Source organism: Eschrichtius robustus, chromosome 3 (genome assembly GCF_028021215.1).
Source record: "Eschrichtius robustus isolate mEscRob2 chromosome 3, mEscRob2.pri, whole genome shotgun sequence".
In the NCBI taxonomy this organism is placed as follows: domain Eukaryota; kingdom Metazoa; phylum Chordata; class Mammalia; order Artiodactyla; family Eschrichtiidae; genus Eschrichtius; species Eschrichtius robustus.
Window position 1 is genome coordinate 68,414,819 of NC_090826.1, and position 14,904 is coordinate 68,429,722.

At 43.1% G+C, this 14,904-nt stretch overlaps 1 protein-coding gene across 1 annotated transcript in view; it reads left to right on the plus strand.

The window, feature by feature from the left end:
* GIPC2 (GIPC PDZ domain containing family member 2) overlaps nt 1–14,904 on the plus strand; it is an 86,508-nt gene that overhangs the window by 52,159 nt on the left and 19,445 nt on the right. The window contains exons 4-5 of the mRNA XM_068540163.1: nt 6,695–6,801; nt 12,961–13,042. Of these exons, the coding sequence (XP_068396264.1) occupies nt 6,695–6,801; nt 12,961–13,042 (189 nt within the window). The remainder of the gene's footprint in view (nt 1–6,694; nt 6,802–12,960; nt 13,043–14,904) is intronic.

Below are 14,904 nucleotides of genomic sequence, written 5' to 3' on the forward strand. Positions count from 1 at the left end.
AACTAATTTAAAAAATCTGATAACGTTGCACACTTCACAAACATGTCTGTGGACCACATGTCACTGAACTACCTGTTTGCAGCCTTGGACTGTGAGAATTATCCTTTGTGCCCAAGTCCTTTTCTCTGGTATCATCCATGCACACTAAGCTTCTCAGGTACCCAATGGGAAGAAAGTTTCAAGTGAATTATTCCCAAGAGGGGTAGAGGCCTGGTAAACTGAGAGTCACCCAGTTGGGAGGGACTCTAAAACATCAACTCTCCACTCCTTGCTTTTGGAGTCTTGGAACTCATGGCCCGGGGCATGATCCCTTCCCTTTTCCCACTTAGCCTTGCTGTCTTAGACCTTCATGGCTGGGTCTCTGCTTGGACATTTTCCCCAGGAAGTTTTGGGTTCATGAGAATGAAGCATGGGAGCCCCCTTGGACCTTTGATACCATCCCTCCCTATGATTAATACATTGATGTATGACACCTGTTCTTGTGAATTTGGTTAGTGTGAATCAATCCCTAAGACTCAGGTCAGTTCTGGGAACACTGGAAAAAAAACATTTCTGGGCCTGCAGTGCTGAAGGTCATTGGTATACACATCCTGCAAAGTCCTGCCTGAGTTGCCATCTGGCCACCATTTTTGATGCTGTCGAACTCCAGAGGTGGAAATTATAGAAATGGATTAGTGAATTTGGTGAAGTGGCTTAGTTCACCTACGTGGGTGGTTAGGGGAGGGGACTCTTAAGTTTCCAGGTTGGTGTGTTGGTGTGTCTGCCCTCTTGCCCACATGGTGTCATGTAACTCTAACAGGACGTTTTGAATGGGCGTCAGAGGTCCAATGAGATGGACACTGGAGGGCCCCCTCTGCTGAGTGCCCCCCGAGGGGCTGGGCTTCAACTCAGCCACTTTGGCGAATCTGAGTAATGGGTCATCTGCTATTTCTACTCCCCTGTAAATGGAAGGGGGAAAAAAATCACAGTTCTGTAGAAGATAGAATAAAAAGGAGACCTTTGTATTTGAAGTGACAGTTTTCTGAACATTTGAAGAGAGACTTCTGCGTGTTTCTCATCCTGGGAAAACCAGTGCAAATGGTTTTGTTGGGGAGGGCGTGGGCAGAGCAGATGGTTGTCTCTCCAGGCTGGACCGTGTCAGCAGAAGCAAGTCCAACAGCAGTAGCAGCTCTCTGTGTATGAGCCAGACCTCTGGGCAAGGCACCTTTCATACGGCAGCCGTTTGAATGCTTCAGACAACGTCCTATGCAGGCAGTGTTACCGAGAGATCGGCCTCTCTGTACACGGGTGCCGAATCAAATCTTGGAGACAGAGTTCTGGGTGAAGTAGAAAAGGATAGCTTTATTACTTTGCCAGGCAAAGGGAGACACACCGGGCTTCTGCCTTGAAAAACTATGTGTCCCAACCCGGGAGGATTTGATGAGGGTTTTAGAACAGTGGTTCAAAGGTGGGATCTCTGACAAGATTAGGGTTGAGCAGGGCCTGCACTCCTTTAGTCTCAGCTCAGGTGGTCTCCTAATCTTGATGAGCTTCTCTGGTCCCTTTAATCTTTTTTTTTTTTTTTTTTTTTAACCATTTTGCAATTTTATTTTTATTTTTTATTTTTTTGGCTGTGTTGGGTCTTCGTTTCTGTGCGAGGGCGTTCTCTAGTTGCGGCAAGCGGGGGCCACTCTTCATCACGGTGCGCAGGCCTCTCACTATGGCGGCCTCCCTTGTTGCGGAGCACAGGCTCCAGATGCGCAGGCTCAGTAGTTGTGGCTCACGGGCCTAGTTGCTCCGCAGCATGTGGGATCTTCCCAGACCAGGGCTCGAACCCGTGTCCCCTGCATTGGCAGGCAGATTCTCAACCACTGCACCACCAGGGAAGCCCTGGTCCCTTTAATCTTGCCTCAGGTGGTTTCATGGCTGCTCCTCCCTTGATTAGCAACTGTTGGAATCTGCCCTTTGGAACTCAGGGAAGGTCATGGAGGCTAGAGCCTTGCCTACAAGAAACGGGACAAAAGGGCCTTTGTGCTTGGGAGCCCCACAGGGCCTCACTTGGTTTTAGTAGTGTTCTTGTACAGATAAGGACTTATTCCTTAAGTTCTCACAATTTGTAAATGGTGGAGCTGGGTTTTAACTCAGGTTCTCTGATTCTGAAGTCTGTCTCTTGCTGGACACAGAGGTGTCCGTATGTGCCTCCCTCTCGTGGAAATCAAGGCTCTGCCCCTGCTATGAATTGTACTCCAGGCCAACTTGGGCCCTTGTGGGACCAGAACAAGATCTTGTTCTGTGCAGAAGCAGGAGAATGCCCACCCTCCTCACTGTCACCCTGTGTCCCTTGGGGATCTAAACCACTTGCATGTGTTCTGCATGAAGATAGGGCCTTGGCTGCTGTCAGCGCTCTTCTTCCCCTGGGGCTCAGGGTGGGACTAGAGACAGACATCTTGCTGTCTTCTCCATTTCCCCATCTCTCCCCTGACCTTCACGATGTAGCAGGGACTGGGGGTTGGTCTGTTTATTGAAAATGCCAGTTAAAATGGTATCATAAAGAATGACACAAGTGGATATAAACATTTTATTTTAAAACATATAAATATGCATTCTTTTACTACTCTTTAGATGTAAAAAGCTCTTTGAGTAGAGGACACAAATTGGAGTTCTATGAAATCTTGCTTTAGTAATCAGAACCTGAATGCACATCTATGGGTTCTGTTTGATATCTAAAAGCCAGATATGTGAAATGCTGGATGTTTAAAGATATTTTTCCTAATCTCCTAGCATCATTTTGCCCACACCTTTTTTTTTTTTTTTTTGCAACTCGCCCTTATGGAGTCTTTCCAAAGCAGTTAACCTAGTTTTCCTAGTAATAATAACTCGGTGTTTCACACTTACTTCATCAGCTCACGTAGTTTTAAATTCAATTATGTAATTAGAGTAACAGATACAGTTGCCACAAAAGGGTTTGGAACTAAGATGACTGCTTCTTGGCGACATCCCACTCAGCTATGGGAGCAGCTGTGTACCCCCGAGCTGTGAGTGTCCTGTGCCCTAAGTGACACAGGAGGGGAGCCCTGAATCTAGTGAATCCTTCGAGCTGCAGGCCGACTACCAGCATGTCCTGTGTGAACTGCATCCCTCTCATCATTCAGCCCCAAGAGAGGCCTCATGCAAACCCGTTCATGAGTGAAGTGACTGATCTAGGGCTTGGCCTGGTTGGTTCGACAAGCTTAGACCGACCAGCGCCCTAAAAGTAGGCCAGACTAGCAACCGTTGCAAACATTAAAAAAGCAAAACATTTTTTCCCCCTGAGGCTGAACAGGGCCATCCTGCCTGTTTTCCTGTATAAACCGGTTGATTTACTTCCCTGAATCAGGATTGTGGAGAAACATGGCTTCTATTTCTTTAGCCACAAGAACCGCCTTTCTGGAGGCTGGTCTAAGCCAGAAGTGAAATTTTAACTTTTGTTTTGGTGCCACCAAGTGGTTAGTTTTGAGATAACACTTTCGAGGAGAAGATGACAAACATGCAATGATTAAAAAAAAAAAAAATCTGGGGTGCACAAGCAGAGCACAGAGGATTTTTAGGGCAATGAAACTACTCTGGATGATACTCTGATGGTGGATACATGTCATTATTCATTCTTTTTTTTTTTTTTTTCATTCTTCCAAACCCACAGAATGTACAACACCAGGAGTGAACCCTAACGTAACTATGAACTTTAGGTGATATGATGTGTCCATGTAGGTTCATTGATTATACCGAATGTAGCCCTGTGGTGAGGGGTATTGATCATGGGGGAGGTGATGCATATGTGGAGGCAAGAGGTGTATGGGAGAGCTCTGTCTTCTCAATTTGTTATGAACTTAAAACTGCTTAAAAAAAATAAAGTCTAGGGGCTTCCCTGGTGGCGCAGTGGTTAAGAATCCGCCTGCCAATGCAGGGGACACGGGTTCGAGCCCTGGTCCGGGAAGATCCCACGTGCCGTGGAGCAACTAAGCCCGTGCGCCACAACTACTGAGCCTGCGCTCTAGAGCCCACGCGCCACAACTGCTGAAGCCCAGGTGCCACAACTACTGAAGCCTGCATGCCTAGAGCCCACGCTCCACAACAAGAGAAGCCACCACGACGAGAAGCATGCACACTGCAACTAGAGAAAGCCCGCGCGCAGCAACGAAGACCCAGCGCAGCCAAAAATAAATTAACTAACGAATTAAAAATATAAATAAATTAAAAATTAAAAAAAAAAAAGCCTAGTAAAAAAACTTCCGTTCTACATTTCACTTTCCCTTTTAGCTACTGGTGTTGCAGGTAAGAGCCAGGTAAGCAGAGACATCATCTAGGGCGGCTGGCCGACTTCTCAAGCCTGGATGACAATCCCTCCTTGAAGTTCCCACGTTCCAGAGTCTGGGTCCTTAGCTTCGTACATCCCAGCAACCTTTAATTTCTTCAGTGTATCCAGAACTTGTGCAATTTTCCAGGGTTATATCTTGCTTACCAAACTTACAAAAGACTTGTTAAGTCAGAATGCCAGCGTATTACTTTACAGTTCGAAATGTATATGTAGTTGTAAACCAAACGCATGTGTTAGCTGAGTGAGTGCTTCATTTGCCACCCTGTAGGAAATTTATATGGGAAGACAAATTATACAGGGCAGGTTGCTTGGTGAAATCGCGGTGGGTAGAGTGTGTGATAGGGGGAGTGCGGGTGTAAGGTTGTTTATCTTGGAGGTTAGCATCATTAAGGTGAGGCTGTCTTGACCACTGTAGGTCTGTACGGGACTCCAGACTGGGGAGTATAGAATCCTGGACAGTGCCGGTGGCAGACTGACCTCATCTTTTTCGCTGGGCATTCTTTTGGAAACGCTGTGCTGAGTGAGCGTCTCCTGTTAATCTGTTCTTCCCTTGGACGGGACACAGTGTGGCTGGCAAGGCAAATGCTGCAGACGTGCTGACACAGCTCTGGTCTCCTGAGCACCTCTCTGGTCAACGTGGTCGGCGTGATCACTGTCAGCCACCGTTTAGAGGTTTTGGCTTCGGGGAACCACCCTATTTATTGCATGATTATTTTGAATAATTTCACTCTCAGAGGAAAACTTATGTGTTTTATGTTTTGGTGACTCTGTCCTCAAATGCAGGTTAAAATTAACATGTAAAATCCTTAGTCGCCTTGGAATAGATCCCCAACAGTGAAAGAGGACTTGCTGAAGATGGGAATTATCCTAGATTCTAAGGAAGGGTGTGTCTGTGCAGGCCACTTGGCGTCCATGTTTTGAGAGCTTTGTATAGACCTCACCACCTGCTCGTACACTGCGGCCTGCCCTGTGACTCCGCATTGGAGCTCAGTTACCTCCCAGGCTTGGTGCTGCGTCTCCTCACCCCCGCCTCCATCCTTGCCCCAAACTGCTGCCAGAGTCCTCAGTCAGGAGGACTCGGGATACCTGCAGAAGTTGTAAACTGGTGGCCTATGATTAGAATCTGATCCACAAATTTTTTATTTTTGCCATTACGTTGTTTTTATTTTTATTTTTAATTTATTATTAATTTATTTTTGGCTGTGTTGGGTCATCCTCGCTGTGCGCGGGCTTTCTCTAGTTGCGGTGAGCAGGGGCTACTCTTCGTTGCGGTGCGCAGTCTTCTCCTTGTGGTGGCTTCTCTTGTTGCGGAGCACATTATGTCGTCTTTAAAAGTTTGATTTCGTTGCCAAAAGTTAAAAATCAGGAGGTTGGCACAAAACTGAGTGATCATCTTCTTTGCATACAAATAGAAGATCTGGCTGTGCAGGGCCTACCTTCCCACAGAGCAGTCAGTTACTGGAGTGGCCTGCATAGGGTGCCTCCTGGGAGTTATCCTCAGTTCCCACCCTCCCCTTTCACTCATTTATGTTACTGTCTGGTAGCGGGGGTGACTCTTGGTATGCTGGAAAACCAAAACCAAAACCAAACACACACATAGAAAACCAGCGCAAGGAAGGAGCGGCTTCTTGTGGACTCTTGCTCCCTGCCCTCGCCTGCCTTTCGAGGGGAACTCCTTCCTTGGAACCTGTTCCCAGCCTCTTGAGGACCCTGCTTCTCTCAGTCCGTTCCCTCTGAATTTATCCCTTGTGCTTCCGAGAGGTGTGGTGGTGAAGTGTTGTTGAGACTTTGGGGTCACAAGGCCTGGGTTTGAATACCAGCTCTGATCCTTACTGAGTTCAGTTTCCTTTCCTGTAAAATGACGGCCCTAACTTGCCTCATAGGTGGGCCCAAGAATTAAATGGGATTTTGTATTGAAAGCATCAAGCAGAAGGTAGGTCCTCCAATAATAGTGCCTCCTTCTCTGTCTTCTATCAAGACATGACTCCTTCCCTTCTTTACGACCTTAATGAAGTCCAGCTACACACCTACCTCTGTTTTCCTGCCACATATGCCTCTTTACTCTTACAAAAAAACCGACTATTTTATTTTTTATTCCTTATAACTTCCGGTCTTTCCGATCAGCACATTTCACGTATTCCCTTTTCTTGTTGTAGGCAGACCTCATAGAGACTCTCATATGAGAATAATGGATGACAGGTGAATTTATTTTGTGTTGGGAAATTTTGTCAGAAGGCATAGCTTTTATCAAATCTCTGCAATAACTGTACAAAAATTTGTGATGGAAACTCATTAGCTTTTATAGCAACTGGTTGGAATTCTTAATATATGTACCTTTCCCCATCCATTGTATGTTTATAGACATGGAGCCCCGGTCAAAAGCTGGAAAGTCATCAACAGGAAGGATTGGTACTGGAAGGGAGACACTTCGCCTGAGATCAAAAGGTCCTGCCACTGTGGAAGAAGTGGTATGTTATGTTCATTTAATCCCTGTATGTCTTGGAAATGGATGGACATTCGTGTTTGTCAGAGCTGGAAATAAAGGCCCTCTTTCCCTCTGCTCACTCAGCAGCCAGAGTTATCCTTTAGAAACGCAAATGAGATGGAACAATCTGTTCAAAACCCTCCAGTGGCTTCCCCCCCGTCACTCGGAGTAAAAGCTAAAGTCCTCAGAGTGACCAACACGATCTGACTCTGCGTCTCTTCTCTGCTCTCATTTCCTGGCTCTCCTCCTGGCTCCCTCTGCTTCAGCTACTTGAGTCTCTTCGCTGTCCGCAAGCACTCCAGATACATCCCCGCCTCAGGACTTTTGTATGAGCCGTTACCTCTAGCTGGATGCGCTGCCCGTTTACTGGCACCGCTCACTCCCTTGCCGCCTTGAGTTTCCGTCCACATCCCACCCTGTTTAACCTCTGAGCAGCTGGTATAATAGCAGTTCCCGCCACCCTGCCCCCTGCCCAATCTTCCTTGCCCTTCATTTTTTTTAAGTCGCTGAACACAGTGGGACTCATATCCTTGTCTCCTTTCAGTCCCTTGTCTTGTTCTCACATGTCCTGTTCACAGCTGTATCCCCAGCACCTAGAACAGTACCTCACACTTCAGAGGAGCTCAGATCTTTGAATTTAATGAATTAATGAGTGATTCACTTACGCTTGACTGGAGGAGGGGTTTTGCTGATTGACTGTGTCTATGTGAAGGTCAGTATTTGAGTGAAAAACACGAGGAGAAGAGACACATGGAGGGAAGGAGGGTGGAAGAAGAGGGTGGCAGTGGTAAGGATTCAAAGTGACAAGTGGCAGGTCCGCTCACAGCAGGAAGACAGCGGTGATGAAGCCCTCCTTTGGGGAGGTCAGGCAGACCTCTGAGCTCCGGAGCTCCTTGGCAGGGGGCTGGGTGGGGGGGAAGGCCTGTCTGTGTGCGCATACCGTCCTAGGGCTCCCAGCTGTTTGAAGAGCAAAAGAGTGAGACAGATGAACGGTTAGGAGGCCGTTTTCATAGGATCCAGAGCTTTTGGGGGACGACGTCAGGGTCAGTCACGGGTGTGGTTTGTCGGAGCAGACCCTCCAGGAACCACGAGGCCAAGGTTGTCCTCTTGAATGTTTGAGTCACCCAGGATGTTGTCTGTTTTGGGGAATCCAGAGGGAGACTCCGAGTCGAGTGCCTTGGTCCTGGGTGAATGAAAAGATTGATCTGGAGGCAAGTGACAACGGAGAGGCCTGGGAGAGCTGAAAGCATTTTGAAAGTGAGATATGGCAAGATTTGTGAAAAAACCCAGGGCAGTGACATCTGGTTGTCCTGAGTCTTTACTTTTCCAGTGCCCAGCACACTGCCAGACATATTGCTGAAGTCCAGTAAATGTTTATTGAACAAATGAACAAACCTCAGTGGAAGAAAGGGATCTGTAAGAGGATGGAAGGACAGTGGGAAGGAGCTAGGGGTTGCCAACTGTGCTTTAAAGCGGAGGAGAAAAGGACAGACCTTCAAGCTTGCAAAGGAAGTAGGGTCGGCAGGAAAAACTCCATGTCACTTCAGGAGGAGCGCCCTCTTCTAACAGTTAAAGTGGGTAATACATATCTGTTTATTTATGAGCAGCTGCTATATAGAAGGTGCTGGAATGAAAAAGAATAACTGCAGATCTGCCTGAGGAGGTGGGAAAGAGTCATTCCAAGACAAACATCTAAAACTTCCTTCCTATTGGCATAGCCTGCTTCATTAAATAGGGCAATTAAAATAGCTCATAATAAAGGGGAAGAAAAAAACTAGTTTGGTGCTAATATTAAATTTGATACAAATGACCTACCATTTAATTTTCAGCACCAAAGGATTTACAGATTTGAAACAAATCAGCCCCTCATAATCTAGCACAATTTCTGAAAACTGAACTATACTCTACCTGCATACCTCACAATTTATTCACTATGTGTTTGTTGAGACAGGTACAGTCCAGGTGCTGGTGATACAAAGATGGATAAAGACGTTGTTTTTTCCTTTAAAGGGAGAGAGGCAGGAAAAGAAGCTATGACAAATCAGAAGGGCAACGTTAATGGCACAAAGGAGGGGCTGGCTGATCAGCTGCAGTCAGGGATTGGAAGAAGGAAATCAGGGAGAGTTCCCTCCGGAAGGAATGGTTGAGTTGGTCAGGGATGGGGAGAAGAGTGTTCTAGGCATGAAATGGAAACTTCCGCGGCACTGGAGTGTGCTGCAAGTACCTGGTGGGGGGTGAGGAGGCTGGAGGTAGAGGCCTGGGTCAGGGCATCAAGGGCCTGTGGATAATGGAGGGGGGCGCTATTTAAAAATTGCAAGGGGAACAGCAAATCAGTTTTGTGTTTTAGAAAAACCCCTTGGTTCTGGGGGATGGGATATTGAGCAGGGTGGATTTGAGAGTGTGAAGATTTTTCTTTTTTTTTTTAATTTTTATTTTATTTTTGGCTGCTTTGGGTCTTCATTGCTGTGCGCAGGGTTTCTCTAGTTGCGGCGAGCGGGGGCTACTTTTCATTGCAGTGCGCAGGCTTCTCACTGTGGTGGCTTCTCTTTTTTATTTTATTTTATTTTCTTTATTTATGTATGTATTTATTTATTTTTTTGGCTGCGTTGGGTCCTCGTCGCTGTGCGCAGGCCCCCACCAGCTGTGGCGAGTGGGGGCCACTCCTCCCTGCGGTGCATGGGCCTCTCACTGCAGTGGCCTCCCCCACTGCGGAGCACGGGCTCTAGGCGCACGGGCTTCAGCAGCCATGGCACGTGGGCTCAGTAGTTGTGGTGCACGGGCTTAGTTGCTCCACGGCATGTGGGATCTTCCCAGAGCAGTGCTCGAACCCGTGTCCCCTGCATTGGCAGGCGGATTCTTAACCACTGCGCCACCAGGGAAGCCCCGCTGGCTTCTCTTGCTGCGGAGCACAGGCTCTAGGTGCATGGGCTTCAGTAGTTGTGGCGTCTGGGCTCAGTAGTTGTGGCTCGCGGGCTCTAGGGCACAGGCTCAGTAGTTGTGGTGCATGGGCTTAGTTGCTCCGTGACATGTGGGATCTTCCCAGACCAGGGCTCGAACCCGTGTCCCCTGCATTGGCAGGCGGATTCTTAACCACTGTGCCACCAGGGAAGTCCTGAGCATGAAGATTTCAGGCAGGGAGACCAATTAGGAGACTTCTGCAAATAAGAAAAGATGAGGGGAGTATTATTCAGCCATAAAAAAGAAGAAAATCCTGCCATTTGTAACAACATGGATGGACCTTGAGGGTATTAAGCTAAGTGAAATAAGTCAGATATAGAAAGACAAATATTGGATGACCTCAGTTATATACTCCTCTCACCACCACCCCCCCAAAAAAACCCCACCTCATACAGAAACGGAGCAGATTGGTTGTTGCCAAAGGCAGGGGGTTGGGGGTGGGTAGGTGAAATGGGTGAAGAGGGTCACGGTACAAACTTCTACTTATAAACAAGTCCTGAGGATAGACTGCACAGCATGGTGACTATAGTTAACAATACTGTATTATATATTTGAAAGTTGCTAAGAGACTAGATCTTAAAAGTTCTCATCACAAGGAAAAAAAATTAAAACTATGTGTGGTTATGGATGTTAACTAGACTTATTGTGGTGATGAGTTTACAGTATATACACATATCAAATCTTTATGTTGTATACCTGAAACTAAGATAATGTTATACGTCAATTATATCTCAATTAAAAAAAGTCAGGACTGAACACAGGCAATCAGAATGTGAATGGAAGAGGGGGTGATGAGATCAAGAGCTATTTAGAATAGTAAGATCTTGGGGGCCATTTTTGTATGAGAAGTACTGATACTTGTTACAATTACTTATAATATGGCTGGTTAGATGCAAAGGTAAACACCTAAGTTACTTTGCATAGCCTGTCACTTCACACAGACCATTCAAAATACATTGTAAAGAAGGCAAGGGTGATATATCATGTCTCTTGTCTCATTGTTTTAAAGGCTTAGTTAATATAAATAAAAGTACAAGAAAGTTGTAATAATATCCTCAAGGAAATAAAAATAAAATTTTATTTGCAATAAAATGCATATATTTTTAAAGATTTTTTTTACCATCTTTATTGGAGTATAATTGCTTTACAATGGTGGGTTACTTTCTGCTTTATAACAAAGTGAATCAGCTATACATATACATATATCCCTATATCTCCTCCCTCTTGCGTCTCCCTCCCACCCTCCCTATCCCACCCCTAAAGATTTTTTTTTTGATGTGGACCATTTTTAAAGTCTTTATTGAATTTGTTACAATATTGCTTCTGTTTTACGTTTTGGTTTTTTGGCTGCGAGGCATGTGGGATCTTAGTTCATCAACCAGGGATCGAACCCTCACCTTCTGCACTGGAAGACAAAGTCTTAACCACTGGACTGCCAGGGAATTCCCTAAAATGCATATTTTCAATAAGTTTTGAGAATACAAAGCAACCTATATTTATGACAGTATTTAAAGTATTATGAAATTTTTGCAGTGTAATCTTGAATTCAACATTTGTACCCGTAGTTGAGTATTTAACATCTTTGGGTAAATTTTATTTCAGCTATGAAGCCATTTAAAACCAAGTATTGAAATAAACAGAACCAGACTTCACCAAATATTAAACCAAGATTTTAAAAGAGTAATAAAATATATCCAATCATGTTTTTCATAGAAACTTTTAGGAAGAACAAAAATATTTTGGTACCATTAATACATAAAACAACAATTATTTAAAAATCTTATTTCATCATCTCCTTATAAAATTTCTATTTTTATAACATACTCAATACATTAATGTGGTAACACATGTGTGTAACTGATAAAAATTGCATACAGTTGTCCCCTCTTATCCCCAGTGGATGTCTGAAACTGTGGATAGTACTGAACCCTATATATACTATGTTTTTTCCTATACATACATACCTATGATAAAGTTTAAGTTATAAATTGGGCACAGTAAAAGATGATAATAACTAATAGTAAAATAGAACTATTATAAAGTACACTATAATAAAAGTTGTGTGAACGTGATCTCTCCAAATGTCTTATTTTACTGTACTCACCCTTCTTGTGATGATGTGAGATGATAAAATGCCAGTGTGATGGGATGGAGTGAGGTAAATGACATAGGCATTGTGACATAACGTTAGGCTACCATTGATCTTCTGACTCTAAGTCAGGAGGATCATCTGCTTGGGTGATCCTGGATCATCTAGACGTGATGATGGTGAAGGTTGGATCCCAGGAGCAGGTGATGCCTGTGGTTGGGGATTCTGGGATGGAGCAGGTGGTGTGAGATTTTATCATACTACTCAGAATGGCACACAGTGTAAAACTTGTGAACTGTTTATTTCTGAAATTTTCCATATAATATTTTTGGACCTCAATTGACTGAGATAACTGAAACTGAGGAAAGCAAGACCACAGATAAGGGGGGACTTCTGTCCAATAAAATTAATAAAAAATAAATAATAGGGGTATGTGTTCAGAGTGTTTTACTCTTGGGGTGAGCTGGTAATGCATGTGGCCTGCATGATAAAGACCAAAACCCTATTCAAGGCATACAGGACTCCTTAAGATCTAGTCATGTCTGGCACTGTGATTCCCATCACATGGGACTTCTTGCAGTCCTTTAACCCACTGTACTCTTTTATCAGACTCTGCAACCTCACATAGACTTTGGGTATATAGTGCCTTCTACTTTCGGTGCCTGCTTCTGCTTATCTGGCGCCAGTTCATTTTGAAAACACTTCTAAGTCACCTTTCTGAAGTCTTCCTGGACACTTAGAGATTTAAATTTACTTCCCCTGTAATGCATCTTTGCCTTTGACATCCTTTAGAAATTGTCCTTATTATTGTTAAATAGCTATTTTCACATTTGTCTCCCTTCTAGACTGCTAGCTGCTTGGAGACTGTTCTGGCTTTTCTTCTTTGAATCTATAATACTTAACACAAACACCAAAAATATTTACTATATTGATTTGTATTGAGTTGCAGTGCACATTCTAGATATATTTCCATTCAAATTAGGTGACGTGCACAACCAAGAACTGGCTCCACATCAGATTTCCCCCTATGTATGCCTCGACATTCAAGAGATTATACATAAAAATATGATTTTATTTCTCTTTTCTTTGATAAAGCCCTCTGAAACCAAAGCAAAGGCGATTGAAAAGGTTGATGATCTTCTTGAATTGTACATGGGAATTCGGGATATCGATTTAGGTAAGATTATACTATTTAAAAAAGTCTTATGTCTTAATTTGATGGAACTTAATGCTTATTTGTGCCTTGCTTGCATTTATTGTCAATTATATTTTTCAAGATAAACAGTATCTGTGGAGTGATGGAAAGCATAATGAAAATAAAGATAAATAAAAATGAAAAGAACACCTGGCCCTTACCCCTTATTAGTTGTGAGGCCTCAAAGCCAAGTCAACTTTTCTAAACTTCAGGGGTTTTTTTTTACAGGAAAATGTTCATTTTATCTATTTTTTTAAATCGAAGTATAGTTGATTTACAATATTGTGTTAGTTTCAGGTGTACAGCAAAGTGATTCAGTTATATATATTTATATATATATATATTTTTTTTTTCAGATTCTTTTCCATTATAGGTTATTATAAGATATTGAATATAGTTCCCTGTGCTATATAGTAAATCCTTGTTGTTTATCTATTTTATGTATAGTAGTGTGTATCTATAAATCCCAAACTCCTAATTTATCCCGCCCCCCTTTTTCCCTTTGGTAACTGTAAGTTTGTTTTCTATGTCTGTGAGTCTGTTTCTGTTTTGTAAATTAGTTCATTTGTATTTTTTTTAGATTCTACATATAAGTGATATCATATTTTTCTTTATCTTACTTCCACCCATGTTGTTGCAAATGGCAATATTTCATTCTTTTTTTATGGCTGAGTAGTAATATATCTATATCTATCACATCTTCTTTATCCATTCATCTGCCAGTGGACACTTACATTGCTTCCATGTCTTGGCTATTGTAAATAGTGCTGCTATGAACATTGGTGTGCATGTATTTTTTGAATTAGAGTTTTCATCTTTTCCAGTATATGCCCAGTAGTGGGATTGCAGGATCATATGGTAGCTCTATATTTAGTTTTTTAAGGAACCTCCATACTGTTTTCCAAGTGGCTGCACCAATTTACATTCCCACCAACAATGTAGGAGGGTTCCTTTTTCTCCACACCCTCTCCAGCATTTATTATTTGTAGACTTTTTTTTTGGCTGTGCTGTGCAGCATGCAGAATCTTAGTTCCCTGACCAGGGATTGAAACCATGCCGCTTGCATTGGGAGCACAGAGTCTTAACCACTGGACTGCCAGGGAAGTTCCCTATTATTTGTAGACTTTTTCATGATGGCCATTTTGACCAGTGTGAGGTGATAACTCATTGTAATTTTGATTTGCATTTCTCTAATAATTAGTGATGTTGAGCATCTCTTCATGTGCCTGTTGACCATCTTTATGTCTTCTTTGGAGAAATGCCTATTTAGGTTTTCTGCCCATTTTTTGATTGGGTTGTTTGTTTTTTTGGTATTGAGTTGTATAGGCTGTTTTAAACTTCAGTTTTTAACCTATAAATAATATTTCCTACATAAGCAGTTTTATGGATTTAAAAAATATATATGATGATAGATGTTAACTAGACTTACTGTGGTGATGATTTCATATATACATATATTAAAATATATATGAAAAATTTTTGTAAATGATACATATGAAAAGTATTTAATACATCAGATTTAATGGACAAATTGTGTATTTATTACAATATTAAAGTTGTGCCCCATTTAATAAGATTACTGAAACCTTGTGAACAATGAATCAAATATGAAGAAAGCAGACACACTTGGCATGTGACGAACAAGGGCATTTGAGCAGTTGATTCTCTGTGTATTTCTTTATTTTATTTTATTTTATTTTATGTTTTAAAAATTTTATTTATTTTATTTTTGGCTGCGTTGGGTCTTTGTTGCTGCACGCGGGCTTTCTCTAGTTGCAGTGAGTGGGGCTACTCTTCGTTGCAGTGCGCAGGTGTCTCATTGCAGTGGCTTCTCTTGTTGTGGA